Below are 22,836 nucleotides of genomic sequence, written 5' to 3' on the forward strand. Positions count from 1 at the left end.
AAAGTGAGTCCTGATTTTTGGGTGCCCAGTGTGAGATGGCTTAACACACTCTGATTTTCAGAAAGTGCCGAGCACCTGCTCTCTTCAAATCAGGCCCCTCAGAGGTGGCCTAGGTTGGGCACCCTGGATCATGAGTCACATTTGAAAACCCAGTCTCTTTAACACATTCATTAAAAATATCCCCACAGTGACTATAGCATCAAGGCAACTCATAGTTACCCTGGGCAATACTTTTAAACCCCACTAACCCAAGAAGGACTACCCCAAGATAATACAGACAGCATATATGAGACGATCACATTCCCAGGAAGCAGGTGTGGCGTTTCTTGAGATAGCACCAGGGAGTTAAAGTATTTTCTGTTTTATCCTCTTGCACTATAATTTCACTTGAGAAAAGTCTGGTCTCAGTCTTTCTGGTCATCGGTTTACGATCACGTCTGTTCTCTGAACTCCCAACTTTCTTTCTCCTCCTCCTTGGCAGCGGTCTGTGAATGGATTGCTGAACTCCTGCTCGGCACAGTCCTACCTTTTCTAAAGTTCCCCCTCTCCCCTTTCCCCCCTCCCCGGCGGTTGTTGATAGCCTTTCTACTGTTCTGCGGGTTGCTTTTTGCTTTATTTCTTTACAAAAGCAGAGGCATTTTCTGCATTCAGACTCATGCATCACACCAGCCATCTGATGGCAGGATTGGGCCCCAGCACATTAACATTTACCATCGTGGATGACTCAGAGAATTACAGCCTCATTGCCTTCTGGGTTGAAATCTTCTGCTCATACCAGAGACCTGATTATTTTTTGCATTAATATCATCGTGTTTTTTAAAGACATCCAGGTCAAGGAAAGGAATGAAGGGAAAACTTCAGATTCTGGGTTTCTAGGCCCTGCAATCTGGATTGGCCCATCCTCTCCATGTTTCCTAACCCCCTGCTTCTTTTCAAACTGTTCTTTTCTTCCTCAGAGCTAAACTCTGCCCTAGTAATTGTAGCAGAACCAAACAGAAAGCAGAGAGAAGCAAACATCCCCTGAGGTCAGAGGAGGCAAGGTGGCTGTCATTAAAGATTTTGAAGTACTCTTAGATCTGCTTTCCCCAAAAGCACACTGAACCCTATCCAAAAAGCCAAACCTCCCTTCTGTTTGAAAATCTTTCCAGGAGGATTCCTTTCCTAGATACACTAGGGCTATGCCCTGTTGCAAGGTGAATGGATTTGGTAATAGTCCAGGCTCTTTCTGGTCCAAAAGATTCAGTGATATGTATCGTAGAATTATGCATTCAGTCTAGTTTTATTAATATCCATCATGGCAATGATGTGTGGGAGTCATCGTTTATATGGACTCCTGCTTCTTGGTCTACTCTGATCCCTTTCGCATCAGCTGTAGAAGGAAACACTAAAATATTGCATCCATTAACTGGACACTGCTTTACACCCCATGTTTCAAAGACGCTGACATGCTATTTCCCCAGACTAAAGGAGCTAAGGCAGCTCTGGGGGAAAAGCTATTTGTTTCTCTGGATATCTGCAGCTCCTGCTTCCTGCCAGAAACTGTCTGGCCCTTCATTCCACCCAACTATTAAGATCTACTGCAATGCTTCTTGGAAATAGTAAACATTGCCCTGGGTGCCAGATTTTGCTCTGACGATTTCTGGAGCAGTCCTTTCAGCCCATCAAGCAGGTCTAAATGTATACTAATTGATCTGACTTCATTGATAGAATAATACAGAATGGCTGAGTGGCTTCCCTCCATTCTCCTTCCCCCTGGACTTTTTCTGACACCCCCCCCCCCCCAGTATTTCTAATTAGAGTCCCAGATGCTAAGTATAACCCTCCATTGATTATGTTCGGAAAAAGGGGCACAGTCGTTTAAAAAAAATTAGTTGTACGAATGTGGTAGGCACCAAAGACCCACACTAACAACGACAGATGGAAATACACAGCAATGCCAGTCCAAAGTTAAGGAATAAAAAGCTTTACACTTCACCTTTTAAGATCAACACAAGGCAGCATTACCCTGGTGGTGGGCTGTGTGTCTGCCTAGGTTTCTATAATGTTGCCCATCACCAAGGTGTCCAGAGTACCTTCCTCAAGAAGTATACACAGCCATATCTTTCTCCCTCTGTCCCAGCCAGGCCAGCAGCGGCCAGCTCATTGTCAGTGTTGGGATTTCACGTGGTATAGGACGTGTGGAGATGCCCAGATGTTGTAATCAAATCTCTGGATTTTTCTCACTGCTGGAGCGCCATGCCCTATTGAAGTCAATGGGATCTGGATGTGCTCAGTACCTGTTTAAAACAGGCTACAAGGGCCTTAGGCCTTGATTCAGCAAAGCATGTAAGCATATGCTTATGTCCCAGGAACTTAAAGTTAAACACATGCTTAAGCACTTTGCTGAATCAGTCCAGAATCCAAATGTGTTTCCTGGTTCATCTCTCTCTGTATGTATCAGCCCTTCAGGTGTTTTTCTTTCACTGTTTCTTCTGGACGGTTTTACCATACATCTTGCTAACCCTCTTTCCCCTCCACTCTTCTTAAGGCCATGGCAATGGGAATGATGACGGAATACTACCACTTCATCTTCACTACTCTGGTAAAGTATCAAATCAATGCAACTCCTTTTACTGTCCCCATGTACCGTGAATGAAATGTGAGCAGGTGCTGCATGTTGTCAGTGAGCCGTACGGAATACTTTTTTCTGGGTGTGTCATACAGCTCCAGGACCCCAGAGGGGCGGGGTGGGCCTGTATTAACAGAACAGGAACCAGGAGGTTTTACTTAGCTTTGGTCTAAAATCAGATTTTTTTTAATCTGGCCTTCTCATTGAAGCATCACGTAACTGTTCGTATTAACAGACACGCTGATTCTCCTCTCACGTACACTGCTTTTCATCAGTGTAACTGCGTTTACTTCTCTGGAGTTACTCCACATATACACGAGCGGAGGCAAGAAGAGAATCAGGCCCAAAATATTTGTTCAACTTCTTTTCCTCCCGTAATTTTGATCTCGGTGTGGTTGCTCACACGCTGAAAGCTGAGCGTGTGCACAAGGTCCTTAGCCATTGTGCATGGGATTTGTGGGTGCTGAAATTCAATAGGCGTTGGGAACCTCTCTGCCTGAGGCTCTTTTGAGAACCGCAGCCTAACCCTCCTTGCTGTGGGAGATATTTTGACACTGCAGGTTTATTTTGCATGAGAAGAATTCAGCTTGAAATTATCTTCAGTCTCATTAAACATGGGTTAGTTCCCCTCTGACTCCAGGAGGCATTGTTCTTGGCATATGCTTTTTTTTTTTTGTTTTAATTCAGGGTGTTATTGTCTGGGACCCTCCTGAATTTGGTATGATGCTAAAAAAAACTCCTGTATCTTTCCCCTTTAGGAAAGAAACATAATAAACTAACCCTTAAAATTTGTAAAACTTATTTTTCAAATGCAAAAGACGTTTTAATTACTCCTACTGCCATTATCTATTCCAGGCAGCTTTAAGCAGTTCCCAGATAACCTCCTATTAATCAGTCCCAGCTGAGCCCATAGTACATCTTGTGTGTAGGTAAAGCCTGGAGGTGGGGAAAAACTGTTAATAAATTAACAGATAAGTGATCACAATTAATGCCACTTTCCTGAAATAACAGTTATACCATGGGAAAGATGTTTTAATCTATTATTCCTGAAGGCAATGTTTTCCTAGCTTGCAATGCACATTCTCCAGCTTTGACCATACTAGACCCATGGGGTGCTAATGAATCAGTCTATTATGTTATAGTAAATGTTTCTGAAAGGTCCCTAGACAGTGCTGAGTACACTCGATCAACATTTGGCATGGAATGCTTCAACATTTTGCCAAACAGCAAAGCTGAGTTCAACATGTAGGGCCCCCTCTTGATTTTCCTTCTAACGGAACTGGGAGCCAGGATCCAGCAAGATGCCTGAGAAGCCGTTGTTTGGTGTCAAGCATAGCCCTTGCTTCCACATGATTTAGGGTTTGATCCTGCAAGGTGCTCAGCACCCTCAGCTCCCGTTGGGGTCAGCGGGACGTGGCATCTCTAGAAGTGGCTCGGCAGCTTGTAGGATTGTGCGGTGCCCGTACAAAGAGAGGTCTCTCTAACACAGCTGTTTGCGGGTAGCTAAGGAAAGCTGGGGACTCAAACTACTTAGAGTCTGTGCACCAAGTCCAGAGCGAAAGAGCGTGCCCAGGGCAGCATCTCAAGCAGGCGCGGACACCAGCAGAGGAGCTAGAAGTAAGGGGGAAGAGGGCTGATGTTCTGCTGCTTGCTCCACTCATCCAGCTGAGCTCAGGGTCTTCGCTGCACGTTGGGCTGCTCTGAAGAGGGCTAGGGCTTAACGCTGAAACAGTCTGTAGCCGCGCGTGCTGCGAAGGGTGAGTTCAGCACCTGCAGGACTCGGACTCTGCGCCTGAGCGGGAAATTGCACAGCGGAGGACTTGGGGCAGGCACTAAATGCCATCTCTAGAGCCACCAGGGGGAAGGGGAGAGCGTTCAGGAGACAGAACAGAAGGCCGTAATGTTCAAATCATGGGGCCTGCCCAGGTGGGTGTGTGGGGGCCTGATTTTCTGGCACTTAAATTAATATTGAACCTGATTATTAGGCACTTAAATTAAACTGGACTGGCTTTCAGCTGGTGCTGAGCACACCCTACTCCTGTGAAACTCAGCACATCAGAGAGGCAGGTCACTTCGATGTACATCAGTTGATTGTGTTGAAACAGGGACTCAGTAGCGTCTGAAGGCCTAAGCCGAGATCAGGGCCCCATGGTGCTAGGTGACATCCAAACACAAAGAGCTCCGCTGAAGTCAAATGGGGGTTGTCAGTGCAGTTGTTGCCGGATTTGGACCACAGCAAGTCCCCGCCCCTTTCTGTGTGTTTGCAGAGCAGCTAACAGAATAGATCCCTGATCTCTGCGGGCGCAGACTCTCAAGAAGCCGCGCCTGTCATGGAAGGTGGAGCTTCCGCTAAGAACTTTTTGCTGGGCAACGTCAGGGGTGTAAAAGCAGCTCCGTAACTCTGAAAAGCAATGTTCCAGAGAAGGTGGAAGGGGACAAATCCAAAGCACCAGAGTCAGTGATAGAAGGAAAAGGTAGATGAACTGGAAAATGGAAACAGATGCTCCAAGTTGCAGATATAGGAGCGGCAGGAGCAGAAGGTCTGGGAGGAACTAATATGGTGATTTTTTTTCCTTGCAATTTTTGCAACTCAGTTTGAATTCTTAATTGTTCTTTTATCTCTAGAAGCTGGAGAGTCAGATTTCAGCTGAGATTTCAAATGGACTGGAGGAGAATGGAAAGGCTCAAGTTAGCTTCCATGGAAGTGAAATCAGATCCTTGGGGAAGTGAAGGGCTACAGGAGACGCAGAACAGGAGATAGTCACACCCTGAGTATGGGCAGGGTGAGAAGGGAAGCCAGTGCTGGAGGCATGGCAGAGAGGGGAACAGAGAGATAGGAGGTCCTGGACATCAGTTGGAGCTAGCTGGATGGACTTTGTCATGTACAACTAAAGCTGTGGAAGTGAATCTGCTAGCCTCAGAAGTGAATTCACCACATCTTTTCCCAAAGCACTAACAGAAGATATTCTATGCCTAAAAATTCTGATTGCTGGAAGAATGAGGAATATGAAAACTGTTCCCCTGGGGTCGAGCAATAGACTAATAAACCCATAGTCTGAGATAAAGATGATGTTAACCATCCAAACCCTGATGCAATTAAATATCTGCATGCTGAGTTCAGTCACCTGGCATCATTTATGAGAGGATATTCAAGATTGATTTTCAGCCTGCTCTTTAACTGGATCTCTGGTTTTCTACCTAAAATTTTGCAGGTGAAAATTTGACCATGCAATTCTTTGTGGGCGTAATTAGTGACTGGACCTGCAAACATCTACATGGCATCAGCTGTGCACTTGGAGGGTGCAAAATAGGAAGCCAGCATTTAAAAATAAAATCAGGCCCTAAAAGCTTAAGGCCCAAGAGCTGCAATGATTCCCAGCTCCTCCATGGAGTGTGCAGTCACCGTGGTCTGGAATGCGCTGGTTTTCTCACACACTGATTACGGTTCTGCATTTGGGGCCAATGCTCTGCCAGCTGTTCCAGAAATTACGAATTCTGCAAGTGGGAGAGTGCACCATCAGGGTCATTACACAGGGTCAGCCTGTGACGTCACCAAAAACCACATTTGCATGGCTAAGCTGGTTCCTGTTGGGTGTCAGGAGACATCAGTGTTCAGCCACTAAGATGCACAAAGGCATAATAAATATCCCAAGTCCTTGCTTCCCCATTGAGAGATTCCCTGTCACCTCCTTGATGAATCCCCTTAAGGAGTTGCCAAGCCTATTCCTAAAGTCGATACATGCTTGCGCAAAGCTTCCTTATCAGGCAGAGCTCTGGCCCTCACTAACTCTTCCCAATGCTGCTCTTGAACAGCTAACGAAATCCCAGCAAATTGTTACGTGTGCTATTCACATTGCCCAGTAACCTCCCAAGCCGCGCCTGTGTGTTTGCAGTACGCGGCCTATACGGGCGCACTGTCCAGTGCAGGAAACAGGATGGTCTGTTCCTTCACTCACCCTTGGGCAGAATAGAACTGATTGTCAAGCAGCTGTGTGGCTGAAGTGGCATATTGCATGATGCAGGACCATCTCTCTCCTGTATTGAGACGTGCACCCAGTGGTCCCTGCCTCATTGCACAAGCAATCTGGGCCAGATGACTCACACAGGGACTGCCAGAGACTATCAGACAGAAAAACGAGACTTCACCAGCAGGGGATCGATTAACGGTTAAAATATAACCCAACTTTTCAAAATCCCTTCTGAGAACAATAAACGTATACCCATCCTTATCGCTTCAGCCCCTGTGAGCCATAGCAGGGAGACTTCATTACTACCCGCAATAACAAAGCGTTGCCAGAAAAGAAGGCACTGGCCCGTGTGGGTGGACACTGTTCATGGGGGAATTTCCACGTTATTAATCCAAGCCTCAACCATTCACTCCATGCTCCAGAAAGGCTCTCTCCTTAGACAGCCCATGTCACCACAGCGATAAGAGAGGGTTTACAAGTAGAAATGACAACAACAGTTGCTCCCTTTCTCCCTTCCCAGCTGGAAAGAGAAATAGCTTGCTCAGTTCCTAAGGCTCCCTGTGTTTGCGTGTGTGAGTTGTGGACGTGTGCAGGGGACGGGGGATGTGAAGAAACTATTGAAGTTGAAGAAATGAGACTTGTCTCTAGGCCTGAGAGTGGCTGGATCCCAGGTGTTTGTTCTTTCTCAGGGCGGGGAGCTCCATAGTCTGGGAACATCTGGTCCCCTGCACCCATGGGTCTCCCCCATTGGTGTAGAGTTGCACCGTTGTGTGGGATTGTAGCTGTCATGGAGGGAGAGGCAACCACCGGCAGGTAGAGCGCTTTCCATAGAGGTCTTTGTAGGTCAGGAGACACACCTTCAACTGGACTATGCAGTCCGCAGGGAGCTCTCTAAGCAGCTTATGTGAACCCCCTGCTGCAGTAGCAGCTGGCCCTGGAGCAGGTCGGACCATGTGCTTGTGAGAAGCAGCGGGTGCCGCTCTGCTGGGATACAGAGCAAGATTGAATCCATGACTTGGCTACTTCCTTTGACAAACTCCTCCATTAGATCTGGTGAGGAAACCCCCCTGGGCACAGACAAGCTGTGTCCCGGTGCTGAAGGGGGTACAGTATGCTAGGTGGGATAAAGGTGCGTGGAGTTTACGTAGAGCAGCCATTTCAAAATTGCCATGTTCCCTAAATCCTGCAATGGGCATTGCACGTGAATACTGGTGATTACGCATAAATAACACGGTAGAGAATGACTGGATGTGACAGAGATGAACATACTTCCCAAGTTACCGTTTAGTGTCCAAATCATCCCCAATTTGCACTTTGGGTTTTTGACACTGAACAAAGAACAGCGGCCTGTTGGGTTAGCGTTGGGGGTCAGTCAGGCTGTTCCTCTAATCTTGTAGGGTTTTGTAAACCCCTAAATCAACACCCCTTGCACATATCCTGCAGATCTAGGGACTTCACCTCATGTCATTGCAAAGTTCCCAGCCTTCCACACAACTTGGGGGTCCCCTCACTTGTACTGTTGATGACTATTTACATAGGGTGACCAGACAGCAAGTGTGAAAAATCGGGGCAGGCGTGGGGAGTAACAGGTGCTATATAAGACAAAGCCCTGAATATCAGGATTGTCCCTATAAAATCAGAACATCTGGTCACCCTATATTTACATCAGTGTAGCTAACTCCTCTCACGGCCAGGGGTCATTTTGCACGTACCCTGCCCACGTTAGCCTTCTCTTGCAGGCCCTTTGAGAACTCCTGTATTGTCTGTCTTGTGGCTAACAGCACCCCCACCCAGGGATGGTTTAATAACCAAAATGGTTCAAACAATCCCCCGAGAGACCCCAGAGGGAACCTCATACCCGTAACACAAAAGTTTATACCCAGCCCTGGTTTAGTCGGCCACACACAGAGCTCTTCCTTTGTCCCAGTGTGCTACTTCACCCTACTGCTCTCTGCGAGGAGGCCCCGGGCCCCACCAAGGCGTGCCTCTTCAGTAAGCAGGGTTGGCCGGCCTCAGCCCTGCAGCCCCGCTGGGACGAGCTGCCCTGGTGCAGTCAGTAATAAAGAATCACGGGGCTGAGGTTCCAGAAAGTGTCATTTGCTGTAAAGGAAGGAACCCAGCGGCATTTTAACTTCCCAGCAGGGATCCTTTTCGTGGCTCACATTTCACCCCAGACCTGGTCTCTGACAGGTCGAGCGGTGTGGCACATCATGGTGGTAGTTAAACACTGACTTTGATGAGGCGGTGTCAGGGTACAATCGAATCCGGCAGGGAAACCCATGCATTCGTATTGCAGGAGCACCTAGCGGCCCCAGCCATGTCCCAGGACCCTGTTGTGCTAGGCAATGTACAAACACAGAACGAAGAGACAGGTCCAGCCCCAAAGAGTGTACAATCCACGACCGGGACAAAATAAAACATTTTGTTTCATTTTGGGGTGTTTTTCATCCCATTCTGTGGGGTTTTTAATTTGTCTTAATTTCTAAACAATGCCATTTTGAAACAAAAAGTCAAAACAGAAACTCAGCACTTCCTAGAATTTGGCCCAGGAGAATGTGGTGCATGCAAACTAGTTTTTTTTTTATTGCCTCTCATCTGTTTTAGAGAATGAATCAGCAGAGAAGATGGTAGGAATGGGATGATCTGGGATTACAAAATCAAGAACTGTTGCAGAAACTGTTCAAAATAAAATATGGTTAAAACAACTCATTAAGCAGATTATTCCAGGACCGAAGCCCCCTCCTGACTGCCATTCTCTGCCATGCTCACTCACGATTCCCTCATTTGTGAACTCCCAGGAAACCTTGTTCAGCTTCATCATCCAGGCAGCTTCCATTTCCCTTGGGTGAGCTGTTCTTGTTTTTTGCCGAGCTGAACAGCTGTGGTGTGTGCCTGGCATGTCTCGGATCCAAAACCCATTCAGATTTGTTTCTGAGGTTTGAGCTACAGACCTCCCTGTACTGAAGTTAATATTCAGATGTGGCAGAGCCAAGAGATGCATTAAGGAAGTGCGCTTACGAAGGACTGCAAATACCCCCTCTCTCCCAGCCTGCCGAGTGACAGCTTTGGGCTGGTTGCCAGGCGAGCTAAAGACTGCCTGGTTTCTCCGTCTCTCTCTTTTTTTATTGTATAAAGGGCACACTCATTCATTTTCAGACTGTGTACACTGGTTGTAATGTCAAGAAATTCATCTTAGCTCCTCTTCTGTAGTGATCTGCAAATTGACATTCCAAATTTGGAGTTATTCTGTCATCCAAGGCACCATCCAGGACTCAGCACTCAAAGCAAATTCTCCAGGAAAAAACCTTGGGGAACTTTTATAGGATTAAACTCAAATGCAGAAACAATGCCTTTTAAGACCTCATTCTGCTGGGTGTAGTGGCCAGGCACCAGTTTCAGGACTAGGGTTGGATGACATTTTTCAGTCAACTTTTTTCACGGAAAAATGCAGATTTGAGTCAACCAAAACATTTTGCAAATTCTTACTGAAATTTGGAAATGTTTCATTTCAATATATTGAAAGAAAAAAAAAAAGATTTTTCAGTTCAAAATGACTTTGTCTTTTGATTTAAAAAAACTTGAAAACTAGACATTTCATTTTGGGTTGAACAAAACATTTTGTTGTTTTTCTTTGTTTGTCTTGTGTGTTTAGAGTGTAAAGTCTTTGGAAGGGAGATTGGCTTTTCCTAGATGTATGTAGCACAATGGAGCCCTGATTCCATTGGTACTATCATGATACTCATAATGATGGTAAGGGACGGAGCTCTACACCCTGCATTCAGTACGGCAGCATCCTGTATCCCACTTTCTGTGAACCCTGAACTCTCCAGCTTAATACAAAGGGCACCACATTAAACAAAGGAAATGCGACAAATAAAAGAAAGTCACAAAATGTTAAAACTGATTTCTCTCTTTTAAGGATCTTTATGCATTAGACCTAGAACCATATCGCTACTCTGGAGTGAACCTGACTGGCTTCCGGATCCTCAACGTGGAGAACCCCCACGTGTCTGCCATCACTGAGAAATGGTCCATGGAGCGGCTGCAGGCCACGCCCAGGGTGGAGTCAGGCCTGCTTGACGGAGTCATGATGGTACGATGGTCACTTTAAAATCCCTTTGGCGTGTGGGTGTGTTGTCCCTGGCTGTGCAGAGAGGGGCTCTGACACAAACGCCGCTCCCGTTATATCTGCTCTGGGTGCTGCCTGGGTTCCGGGGAGGGAGTTATTCCTCTAGGATTTTACTGAATAATTGACATTTATTTTCTACTGATTATTTCTCTGCTTTTGAAACTTAACAAAGGATCGTAGTTGGACGTCCCTCTCATAGCTGCATCGGGCCATATTCACCCTGGTGTATCAGCATGTGTGTCAATCACAGGGGATCTACATCTCCTTGGCCCATCATCCATAAAAGTCTGATGTGTGAAGATAGCTGCTGTTCTTCTCTAAATACAGCAGTCAGTGCTGTTCGCTTCAGCGTTTAGTTAAAATCCAGAAGTGGATGGATAGGTGATCCATTGGGGGGGGAAAAAAACCCTTTTTAGATTTCATACAACTTTAAAAATCAAAAAAGCATCCGTGCACTCTCATTTTGCTAAACGTGGTCTCCCCTGCAGGGACTGGATCTGAAGGTAGTTATTCACCAGTAGGTGTGTGAGCAGTGTGAAGCTACCACTGACAAGGATCTGAGTACAAGAGAAATGCACATTTGGTGTCTTGAGAGTTTTGCAGCTGCCCCTGCTGCAGATAAGTCCCCTGGAAGCCTATGTTGACCATGCAAAAGTCCATTAATGACTCCGAGCATTATTTATTCGTAGTGGAGCCAGTCAGGAGAAAACCCACAAACATTTGTGTCAATATTTTCAAATTGTAAAAATTTCCACCAGCCCTGTAATTTGGAGAAAAAACTGGAAGAAAACTGTGGAAAGGTCAAGAAAATCGTTCCTTTATTGTTTTTAATTCTGAAATTTGGAAACATTTTGACCAGCTCTAATTGTTCTTATTGTTATTGTGATTATTTCTTATTAATAATAGTAATTCTTCGCCTTTCTCTAGCACCCAAAGGCTCCAGCGGGGGCTGTACAAACATATAGTAAAAGACTCACATCTCAACCAACTTGTCTCAGGACAACCCATCCCAGGGATCCTTCCTCATGTACTTAGTTGCTCTCTATTGTAATTGCCTCTTAAATACAACAAAGCTCTCAGTACTGTACCAATGTTATTACAGTCCATCTGTGTGGGCCAGCATGCCCGCGGGCTGCAGCTTCCGTGCAGCTATATGACTTGTCTTAATGGTGCGACCCGCTGTCACGTCTCCTCCACAAAATCTGGATGCACATAGACTGATTTGAAGCTGTTAGTTCAGGCTGTTGCGTGGCTGGGCCATGCAGGGACCGCGACTAGGTGTGGTGTAAACGGGGGAAGTGCCCCGCACAGTATCTGCTGGGAATGAGAGGCAAAGGAGGGCAGCTGTTTCTTTAATCAGATAGATACTGTATTCCTCATGGGAACACGCCTGGATTTCTCTGCGCCGGCCCCATGCACAAAGCTCACTGCACTGGAAAGGTCCATGATGCATGTGCGACAAACCCTGGTGCTCCCAGGCTGAGGAAGGAACCCTCTCCTCATTGCCCTGCACAAGCTGCCTTTCAGGTTGGGGCAGACGGGTGCCCCAAGGGGTCACCATCCACGAGCACCCTGCTCCTGAGAACAGGCACTGGGAATTCCGAATGCTCGTGCCGCACGTTCAGCGGGAGCCATGTCACCAGGGACGTGCCTGCCGCTGTGACAAGCTCTTGCACGAAACTCACCAGAGGGTTGGGCTGGATTAAGGACAGCCGTGTGATATTTCACAGGGCACAATCCTGCAAGATGCTGAATGCCTCCTGGGAGGTTCACCGGCACCCCTGCCTGCCGCAGACTTCACTGGGAGCTCAGTACCTGGCAGGATAAGGCCTGCAGTTTGGAGCGAGTGATCTGGAGAATGGGAGCAGAGTTGACACGCTTGTGTTGGGAGCTGGGGTTCCCTGCCACCCCGGAATGCTGCTGCTGTGGGGGTTGGTAGCAGCTCCACACCCCAATAGTTTCTACTGGGAGGATGCTGCATCCCACACAAGTACTGCCTGGTTTCCTCCTGTCCTGCCTCTTCACCCCAACCAGGATCCCCGGGTAAAAGGCTCCGAAATTGTCACTGGTGCATTTGCGTCCTTTCCTCCTTGAAGTGCCTGCCGTCTGTCACTGAGGGTTTCTCCTGAGTGGAGGTTTCCACCATTCTCCTTCTGCCTTTGGCCCATAGCAAGCAAGGCCCCCAACCGGACACATTCTGGGCTTCTGACTCCTCAGGGGCCCCAGGACTCCAGAGGGACTAGAAGGTGCCTTATTCACAGTGTGGATTTCGGGATGGTGCTCCTCTGTAGGGATGGGCAAGCAAAGGAGGAAGTGCTCCACTGTTCCGACCCAGAGACGGCTCATAGCTTGGGTCCTATTACTCAGCGTGTGCATCAAGGAGGGCTGAGAAAAACCAGAGAGAGACCCAGTGCATATGGAGCCCTCAAGGGGAGTGACAGTGAGAAAAAGGCAGTTTGAGAACCACCCCCCCCCCCCTCCCGAGCGCCATGTCCATCTCTGCTCAGGGTTTCAGAGAGAAATAGCCGGCAAGGGCAGATCAGATATCTGGTGGCTGGTTTGTGGGATTTCCCAACACTAGAGGGAAGGATGCATTAGGAACATGTCTTAATTTCTGACCATAAGGAGTCTGCTTTCTTAGCCCCATCCCCAGAGTGCCACATGGCCTCGTGAGAAACTTCGCTCTCTCTCTGCATGTCGGGAGCCAAGCACATCTGGGGCAAGGATGGACCTGGCGGCTGGCAGAAACGAGGACAGCAGCATCCCTTCTTCTATTGCAGCAAGACAGCTGGTAATAACCAGAGGCACGGGCGTGATCTTCCCCCTCCCCAGTATGGCTTGTTAATCTTCTGCTCTGCCTGTCACAAAGGGGCATTATGATAAAATGCTACTCTGAGATGATGCCTGCATGCTGGCTGTGATTTCCAGCCTCTCTCCTCGCCAGCAAAGACTGAACCAGCATGCTGTGGGCTTTCTAATAAATTTTTTTAAAAGTCTTCTTCCAGCAGAGCTGAAAGTTTCTCTCTGCAGCTAGGAGCAGCATCCTTCTAACATCAGACATCTCTGCCCAAGACATCTGAACCCTCCCTTCTTACTAAACCGAGAAATGAGGCAGGCACACACTAGAATTCTCTCCCTTTTTATGCCTTCTGGTCAATGTCAAACATCAAAACGGTGGGCCAGGCTTTCAGAAGTGGGGACCCCAAGCTTTGGAAGGAAACAGGGCAACTGGGAGTAAAGTTACTCCATCTCCATACATGTGAGATTTGCAGGAGGACCCATTGTATTGGGAAAAATAATTCCCTCTACTCCAGGAGTTTACTGGTTCAGGTTCTCTGCCCTGGGAGAAGCAGAAGCTCAGTCTGCATGACCATAATTGTCTCTTCTGGCCTTAGAATCTGGGGATCGCTCCCCAGTGACAAATGTCTCTCTCTTGCAGCTGAAATTTTCCTTGTAGCAGGCTCTCCCCCTATTTCCTGCATTTCTTTGACTTTTTTTTTAATCTTTTCTCTTGTTCCGACACTTCTCCAAAATACCTTCTAAATTATTTCATTTTTATAGACGGCACATACCCCTGGCTTTGCATGACCACGGAGAGAGACTATTGCACAGAATGTACGACAAGACCTCAGTTAGTAGAACCCTTTGTTATGCGTGCACTAAGATTTGGTTGTTTACCACCTCTTGTCAATAGCAAGGTCACAAAGCTCTCGGACCTCTGGTTTTAGGGTCCTTCCTCCCTACCAAATATGACCCCCCAGAATACAAGCCTTGGGGATGTAAGAGCTTCCTCTTTGTTTTAAACTATCTTTAGATTATGCGATGGGTGCACTATTTTCCGTAACTACTCGAGCATACTGGGTAGGGTGACCAGATGTCCCGATTTTATAGGGACAGTCCGGATTTTTGGGTCTTTTTCTTATATAGGCTCCTATTACCCCCGACCACCTGTCCCAATTTTTCACATTTGCTGTCTGGTCACCCTAATACTGGGGCCTGCTGTACTCTACTCAAATGCACACTGAGTCTCTGCAATATCTGCAGTAGTGGTGGATGATAAGAACGGAAGTCGTTTTAGGAGCACGCAGAGGCCACAGGTTTAATGAGCCAGCCCTGTTTGAATTGCTGTTCACCCTATCTTTGTGCTTCAGAATCATGTCCTTCAAGCATCTCCTTCTCCAGCAGCTAAGTCAGGTGTCTATCAAACTCAGTCCCTTCTCTGGGAGCTTATTGCGTGGCTAAGTTCTGCCTGATTTCCTGTGTACTCCCAAATACAGTTTGGATGGTGGGTCTGATTTTCAGCTATGCCGTCACTTGCTCACTTGAGTTTGCATGGTCAGAGGCACAACGGGGAGCGCTCAGCCACTGAACTCCCGTCCCTGGATTTGTGGGTATAACCCCTCAGAGGCATGAAACTCTGAGTACAGGTGCTATTTGCAGGTGGAAAACCATGACTGCCAAATCCGAGGCTAGCACCGAACCTGCCATTCTGGCCCTTTGCTTTCGAAACACGCCTCACCTTTGAGCGGGGTTTATCCCCAGCCACCCTGGCTCTGCCTTTCTAATTTTGGAAACCTTTACCATGGCACCTGGAGGCTCACTCCTCTACTATGAAAACAAAGTCCAGATCCCTTCATCCTTTCTTGTAATGTAGGTTCTTTACTGCTGGTGACCTTTTGGTTAGCTTACACTGCACTCTCCATGCTAGTGTGGGATGGTGACTCGAACTCCCTAGAGGGTTCCACATGGGAATTCATGGCTAATGCACATTAGCTGTAAGTATCTGTGAACTCACCCTGCTTGCTCGGAGTAGAATATTGTGCTGTCTTCTCCTCTCTAGTATTCCAGAACAATGCAATAGAAGAGAAAGGCAGCATGGCCCAGTGGGGAGGGCACTGGCTTTCTTCCCAGTTCTGCCAGGGACCTATAGTGGGATCTTGGGCAAGTCTCTTTCCTGATGTGTGGTTATATTTCTCTCCTGCCCCATGCCTCTCTTGTCTGTTTAGCTCTTGGAGATAGGGCCTGTCTCTCCCTATGTGTTTGTAGAGTGTCTAATACAATGGGCTCTCAGCTGGGGCCCGTACATACCACCATCAAACAAATAATAATTATACACCATCTGTGTGCTTAAACGTGTTCCAGTATCCCCCAGACTTATAAGACCCAGTATCCTGTCCCTTAGTGTTGTAAAGATACACCAGCGGGATGTAGGCCAGGCTCTTGCTCTTCACGCTTGGGAGGAATAAGGTCATGGGAATGATTGCCAACCTGGGACAAAGCATTTTCTCCTCTGCCACACTCCACTGTTAGATATTTGATCTGTAGTTTGCTATATTGTTTGATTTTTTACAAATATGGCTACTATTCTTGGGTCTTTGTCATCCACTTTTGTGAAACCAGCAAGGAATGTGTTTTTAACTAGTGGGATTTCCCCCCATCCCTCTTTTCGAAGTGAAAAAAAAAAACACTTTGTCAGTGTCTGGAGGTGGGGTGCAGTGTCACAAAGCCATTCCAAACCACCACCACCCCACTGGCTGTCACATTGTACACCAATAGCCCCCTGGTCCCCACTGCGTGAAATTTCCCAGTTTCATCATGGATATTTCATGGAAGCAGGACTGTCAGGCATCGCCACCTGGGTGAAGATTTCACAGCACCAGCACCCAAGAAAAACTACCAGGGTGGTGGGGGGAATTTTTATTCAGGGTCCAACTCCTCACCTTGAAACTCATCTTGAAATGGGGATGCTTTGCTTTAGTTTTCTCATGAGGGCAGCTCTGATTTCTCTGTGTTGTCTCGTGGTTCTAAGAGGGACTAAGAGTCAGGAGAACAGAGTTCTGGTCTTGACCTTGGTCACTTAACTTTTCTGTTCCTCATTTTTCCCATCGATAAAATAGAGATACCACTATTTTTCTGTGCTACCACTTTGAGATCCTCAGAGAAAAGGGGCTACATTAAAAAAAAATCTTTTTATATCTCCTGTTCGTCTGACATTTCACTAGAAAGGGCTCGCAATCTTTTCTGCGTGACAAACAGACAGTACAGTGGTAGGTGCATTAGAGATACCTAAAAAAGAAGTAGCTAGAGAAATGACATTCTTGTCGTCTGTGATTTAAAGAGATGACTATGGCCTTTTAGTGTAAACGAACACATACGGGGAAAAAACCTTCTGAAGAATTTCTTTGTTGTGTACATAACGACCCATTTAGAAAATGAAAAGAACAACAAAAACACAACTTCTGCCCACAAAGCAAACCTATTTGCTGTTCCATAGCTTTAGCTATTTCAAAGTTCTGTTGAAGTCTGAAATTTCAGCCGGAGAAGACATTTTCTGGCCTGATGGGTAGGCCTGTTAGGGTTAGGAATGGTTGAAATTTTTTCAGCCTTTTTTAAAGGGGTTTCACAAAACATGGTTTTTTACACCAAGGTTGTTATTTCTGACAACTTTTTCAGTTTTTACATTGGGGGGAACTTCCCCTCACCACCATTTATTTTTACTTTTTTTTTTTTAAGTGGAGGGAAGAATAAAAGAACACGAGAAGATGTGTTTTCTCCCACAATTTTGAAACAAAAAAGTAAAAATGTGGAGTGGGATTTTCCCCACCAAAATGAAATTAAAAATTTCAAAACAAAGAAATGTTCTCCAGAAACTTTTTGTCCAAATCCAGAAATAATTCAGGAATAATTCCAAATGAAACAAAAAATCTCCCCCCTTCTCCAACCCTCCCCCTGCACAGAGTCATGAAACATGATAACTTTTTTTAGATCAGCTCTTCTTTGGATAAAGAATGGATAGTTCCAAATCTACCCCCCAGGCGGGAATTGAGGGCCTGCTTGTCTGGTTGCAGTGCGGGGCTTTTCAAGATACGCTATAGCTCGAACAGACATTATGGGCTTCATAGATTCATAGCAGGAATCATGGAGCAAGGTTTCCCATGGCCTGTGTTATACAGGAGGTCAGACTAGGTGATCTGACTTTGAAATCTGTGAATCTCTAGAAGTTTGTTGAGCGCACCGTTGTAACGACGTAGAGAATACAGCTATGTTCTGCTCCCTTTCAGTCCATGGGAGTTTTACAATTGATTTCTGGGAGCTGGATATGTGGCCTTTGATTACACTCAACTAGGGCTGAACAATTAGATCCCTCCATTAGCCAGAAGTCAGTGTGACTGTAGGTGTCCTTGCAGTGGTCAGCTGGTTCTTGCATTAGACTTTGTTTTTTATTTATCCAGTGCCCCCCCTCCCCTGTTTTACCAGTGGTGCCAACTGTCCCATCAATCTGCTCTCCAATGAAATATTGTACCCAGGCCTTCCCCACACACACTCACAGCCCCCTGCTGCTGGCAACTGTGTGTGCTGGAGGGTGTTCAGCCTGCAGTTCCCGGACTGATCAGCAGCGTCGGGCTGATCCGCCGGCAGGATACAACCCCTCAATACCGAAAGCCCTGCCCTCAGGGAAGCTGTGTGCAAGTGTGTTTCAGGCGCAAGGGAGGAGAGATGTCAGGATGCAGGCAAGAAGACAGAGGCAACCTCTTTCATTTCTCTGAGAGACGTATGAGCAAGAGGGAGGAGAGAATGCGGGGGGGGGGGGACAATTTAGAGAAGAAGCTTCTGCAGCTTTGCATGAGATGGATCACCGGTTTTCCAAATGGAACCGTCACCAAATTGCTCTGCCTCATTATTGTCTTTTTGCTTTGGAACGGTTATCAACCCAAATGCTGTTCCCCTTTATTTTAGACAGATGCTGCCCTGTTGTACGACGCAGTTCACATCGTCTCAGTGTGCTACCAGCGAGCCCCACAGATGACCGTTAACTCCTTGCAGTGCCATCGACACAAAGCCTGGAGGTTCGGGGGCCGCTTTATGAATTTCATAAAAGAGGTAAAAGCATGATTTGCAGCAACAACTGCGTCCTCCCTATTGATGCAAACCTTCCGTCGGCAACGTGGGGGTGGAGAGCAGCTGTTCAGAGCCCAGAATCAGGAGATGCACAGTGGCTAGACAATGCACTTACGAGCACTATAGACAACCCTTGCAGAGATGGATGGGAGCAAGTATACAGAAGTCAGATTGTTGGTATGGCCCCTTTGGGACCAGATAAAATGCACTTGAAAGTAAATGTGGTGATAGAACAGACTGTGCAGCTTTCATCTGATAAAGGCCAATAACCAGAGTCTTAAGATTGCTGGGCTAAACTGAATCCTGGTGAAACACCCCTGACTTTGGTGGAGAGAGAGCAGGGCTACACCTGACCAGTCACAGTGGTCCAGTAGATAGGATCTTGGACAGGGAACCAAGAACCCCAACTTCTATTCCTAGCTCAGGTGTGACCTTGCGCTTGTACCCTTTGCCTGTCTTGTTTCCAGCCACTGCCATAACTGTTTGAATGTCCATCCCCCCATTTGAAACTGGAGATGCCTGGTGCCCCATTCATCGGGGGCTAGAGGTGGGCTGCTTTGATCTGTGTATGTTGAGGCCTGGTATAAAAAATATCCCTGATGCAGGTAAATAGTGTGTGAAAACTCAACTCCTAACCAGGAGACAGCCAGAGCTCTTGGGTGCGCTGGAATATTTTTACAGGAGGCATTTCAGAGTATCACCCCAAGTGTGTCTGTGAATGAGAGTCCAGGCCTGGATTGGGGCCTGTCAACAGTTAATTGTACGAGTGCATTTGTTGATCTAAAACCGATCGTGTAAACCATCGTGAGTTACAATTCTTGTTAAATGTTTGCTGGTGGTTGATCTTCACCCCTGTGCAAAAGGCTTGCGTGAGGCTTATGCACTATTTACATCTTACACCCTCAAAATAGTTCCAGTGGGGTCACAGCAAGACGTGAGAAATGAGCTGAACCCTCCAGTGCTGTTACTGACGCTCACCTGTGCCTGCTCTGGGCTGCTCTCATTACAAGGCGGTTTCCGACCAGAGGGAGAGCTGTTTGCCTTCTGCAGGAACTTTTGGTTGGTGTCTACAAAAAGCACTTGGCACAGGTCTGGTGGCAAAACTGGCAGCGTCTTACATCTCTGCCCGTGTGCTGATTGCCCAGTTTTGGCAGAGCGGTGGATTTAGTAAGATGGGAGTCCGGGAAGTGAAGTGGGAACTTCATTTCCTCTGTTTTGTGTAATTATAAATTCCCTGGGTTCAGCCCATGTAACTGTTTGTTTGGCTTACGCATGCAAACAGCAAGCTTACCAAATCACAGCACGGCGGGGAGGCTGGAACAAGGAGCGCACCTGTGAGAGCAGCCATGCTGGGAGCTACTTTCTTACCATGCCTGTCCTCTGCTTACTTGCTGTGTTTCTCCTCCTGCCAGTGGGAGACGATCCTAGCCTGAAAAAAACGAACCAAGAGTGAGGGGTGAGTGACAGATCCCTAGTGCTGTGCTAAGGGCACGTTGCAGGGCCTGGGATGTGGTCCTGCCAGTAGATAGGTTCAAGCACTCTTGGGATTGCTTTGTGATTAAGGGCTGGATTCTCATTTACACAAAGGCCCCTTTACACTGCTCTGGCTGCGCCTTTTAACATGGGAGTCGTATAATCAGGCCATAGTAATTTATTCTATTCCTGGAGCCATGGAAATAATTCTCTCTCTTCTTCCCAGGTTTTGCAATGGTTAAATTTAACTCTCTTGTTTTGAGGCAGAAAAGCCAATCAAAAGATCATTATTTATTGTTCTTTCTTATCTGTATTTTGGTAGTGCCTAGGGCCCATCAAGGTCCCCTTGCGCTAGGGCCTGTACACACAGAGTGGGAGAAAGTCCCTGCCCTGAAGAGTTTACAATCTACATAGACAAGACAGACCCAGGGCAGGAGAAAGGAAAGATTATCCTCCTTTTACAGGGACATTGAACTGCCAGTTCGCAGGATCTGAAAATCTCCTCTTCTCTCTCTTGGTTTGTTCCCTTCTGCAATGAGCGGCTCCTGCCGACTGCCAGAAGAAAGTGTTTAATAATTTCATGGGTTGCCACCTTTTGCAAATTACCCTGAGCCCTCCACTCCAGTGCCCGCCTGTTGTTCCCCTTCCTGGCACTCTGTCAGCTAGTTGCAGGGATAAGCTTCCTCCGTTGCAGCCAAAACACATAATAACTGTGCTCTCTGAGTGCTGGAAAGGACAAAAAGGCAAACGCAGAGGGATGTCCCGCTGCAGAGACCAGGCCCCTTGGCCCCATGTTCCTCAGGCAGAGAATTGTGCCAATGTTTGTTCATGCCGCACCAGCCAACACACACTGAGGCCTTGTCTTCAGCAGGATTTTTTCAGAGCTGTGATTCGCCCGGGGCACAGCCTGGCTTGTTATCACTCGTCAAGGGCATCCGTCCTGCGTGGGAACTGCCGCCCTGAGAATGTCTGGGGGGTGGTTTGGACTCCTCCCACTGCAGCAGCAGCCGAACAGGACACGGGGATGAGACTGGGCAGCTCAGCATCCTGCTGAAGTATCTGAGGAAACCAGGGGGGTCGCCTCGTTGGCTAGCAGGCTGCTGTCACCTACCAGCGTCTGCTCAAGAGTCTCATAGCGGAGCAGGAAGCCAGGACCAATGGGCAAGGCAGAGGGAGGTGAGGCCGATAGTCCCGTGGCCTCCCTTCTCAATGCCACCACACTCTAAGGCTCCAGAAATGCGGGGGCCTCCCAAGCACAGGGCATCCTGAGGCCAGCACCAGCCAGAGATTTAACATAAATTAGCTTCAGAACAACCTGCTCTGCAGAGGGCAGAAGACCCCGGTCGGCTATCTGGAGAGGTGGGCTGGGGGAAGCAGCTGAGCTGACCCTTCCTTGTCCCTTTTATTTTTTTGGAAATGAGAAAGCAAAGGGGGACAGACCCTCCTGGGTGACAGACACGTGCCGTGTCTCCTCAGAGGGAGACGTGTCTCTGGGCACAGGGGTAAAGCAGACTGAGGAAGAGGGGGAGCACTCATTGCACCACCCTAGGGAGAGGGGGAGATGTGGGGGAGCACTGCCGATGGCTGCCAGGGAAAGGAGGGGAGCTCTCCTTGGCTCTAGCTGCCCCTGCCTGTGCTCCGTTTCCCTGGTGCCATTGAATTAACGTGACACCTTCCTGCCTGCGGTGGCGAAGCAGGAGAGTTAGAGCCCCAGAGAGGAGTTGACACACTCAGTACACATCTGTGTTTGTTTCCGACTCAGTACTTCAAACACGGTGTGTGTTCACTGCGTCCCGGAGAACTTCCCAGCTGTAGTTCCCACCTGCATGCTTAACTGGCAAATTGAGTGCAGCCGTCCACAAACATGCAGGGCAAAGGGCCTGTGAGGTGGGGGGACCAGCATTCCTTCAGGAATTAACCAGCCATGTCCCGGGGGAGAGTGGAAGGGGTTTGATCAGGGAAACATGCCAGTCATCCCTGCAGCTTGTGCCACCTTCATCATCAGGGGATATTTCTGGCTCACCCCCCCAGGGAGATACACTTGTTGGACAAGAGCATGCTGCAGATGAACTCTGCAAGTGGAATGAGACAAACCAGTAAAGCGTGCTAAGAGTCTGGCATTTCAGAAAGGGAACAGGGAAATACCAGCCTAAAGTTCAGAGCGCGGCAAGCATACTTCACTTGGTGTGCATGGGAGGATGGAACGGCTGTCCTGCATTCAGGGAAATGTCACAAGAAACAGCAGAAGAATTGCCTCTCGCTGTCCCTGGACATTCCAGGGTCAGCACTGCACACGGCGGTGACATTAATCACCACTTAGCCTACAGGAGCAGCAGCTGTTCTTCCGAGTGCTCTTGCCCCTTAAACCAGGGAGGTTAATTTCTGTGCTTTTGTTTATTCAAACACCAGGAGAGTCGCTCTGAGACAGAAAGGCAGGGACAATATCATTGCACTTTTCATCAAAGTGGGATTGGCTCCAGATCCATCGGCAAATCTCCCTTCCCCCAAATGCCGTGCTATTCCTCCACCCAAGAAGGGGGCTGCCGTTCAAGAGAGCTGCGTGCCCATGGGGCCAGTGCAAACCCTTAAGCACGTGCTCACGTGCGTTGCTGAACAGGGATGGACTTCTGAACTGGGGCTGAGAAGTTCAGAGACCGACCTCCCACATCCAAAGAATCTGAAAAGTTATTTATGTTTATTTTTTAAAAGAAAAAATAAGCAGAGAGAGGGTTTTGTCATTGTTGGGTTTTGTAATGGTG

General features: G+C 47.6%; 1 protein-coding gene across 4 annotated transcripts in view; it reads left to right on the top strand.

Moving 5' to 3' along the window:
* Positions 1-22,836, top strand: part of GRIK3 (glutamate ionotropic receptor kainate type subunit 3) — a 276,204-nt gene that overhangs the window by 135,376 nt on the left and 117,992 nt on the right. For all 4 annotated transcript variants that reach the window (XR_012665519.1, XM_048825738.2, XM_048825737.2 and 1 more), the window contains 3 exons: positions 2,528-2,581; positions 10,496-10,669; positions 18,443-18,586. Coding sequence is in view for 3 of the 4 variants with exons in the window: in XM_048825738.2 (XP_048681695.1) it covers positions 2,528-2,581; positions 10,496-10,669; positions 18,443-18,586 (372 nt within the window). In the remaining variant the exon portion in view is untranslated. The remainder of the gene's footprint in view (positions 1-2,527; positions 2,582-10,495; positions 10,670-18,442; positions 18,587-22,836) is intronic.

This window comes from Caretta caretta, chromosome 19 (assembly GCF_965140235.1).
Source record: "Caretta caretta isolate rCarCar2 chromosome 19, rCarCar1.hap1, whole genome shotgun sequence".
Classification (NCBI taxonomy): domain Eukaryota; kingdom Metazoa; phylum Chordata; order Testudines; family Cheloniidae; genus Caretta; species Caretta caretta.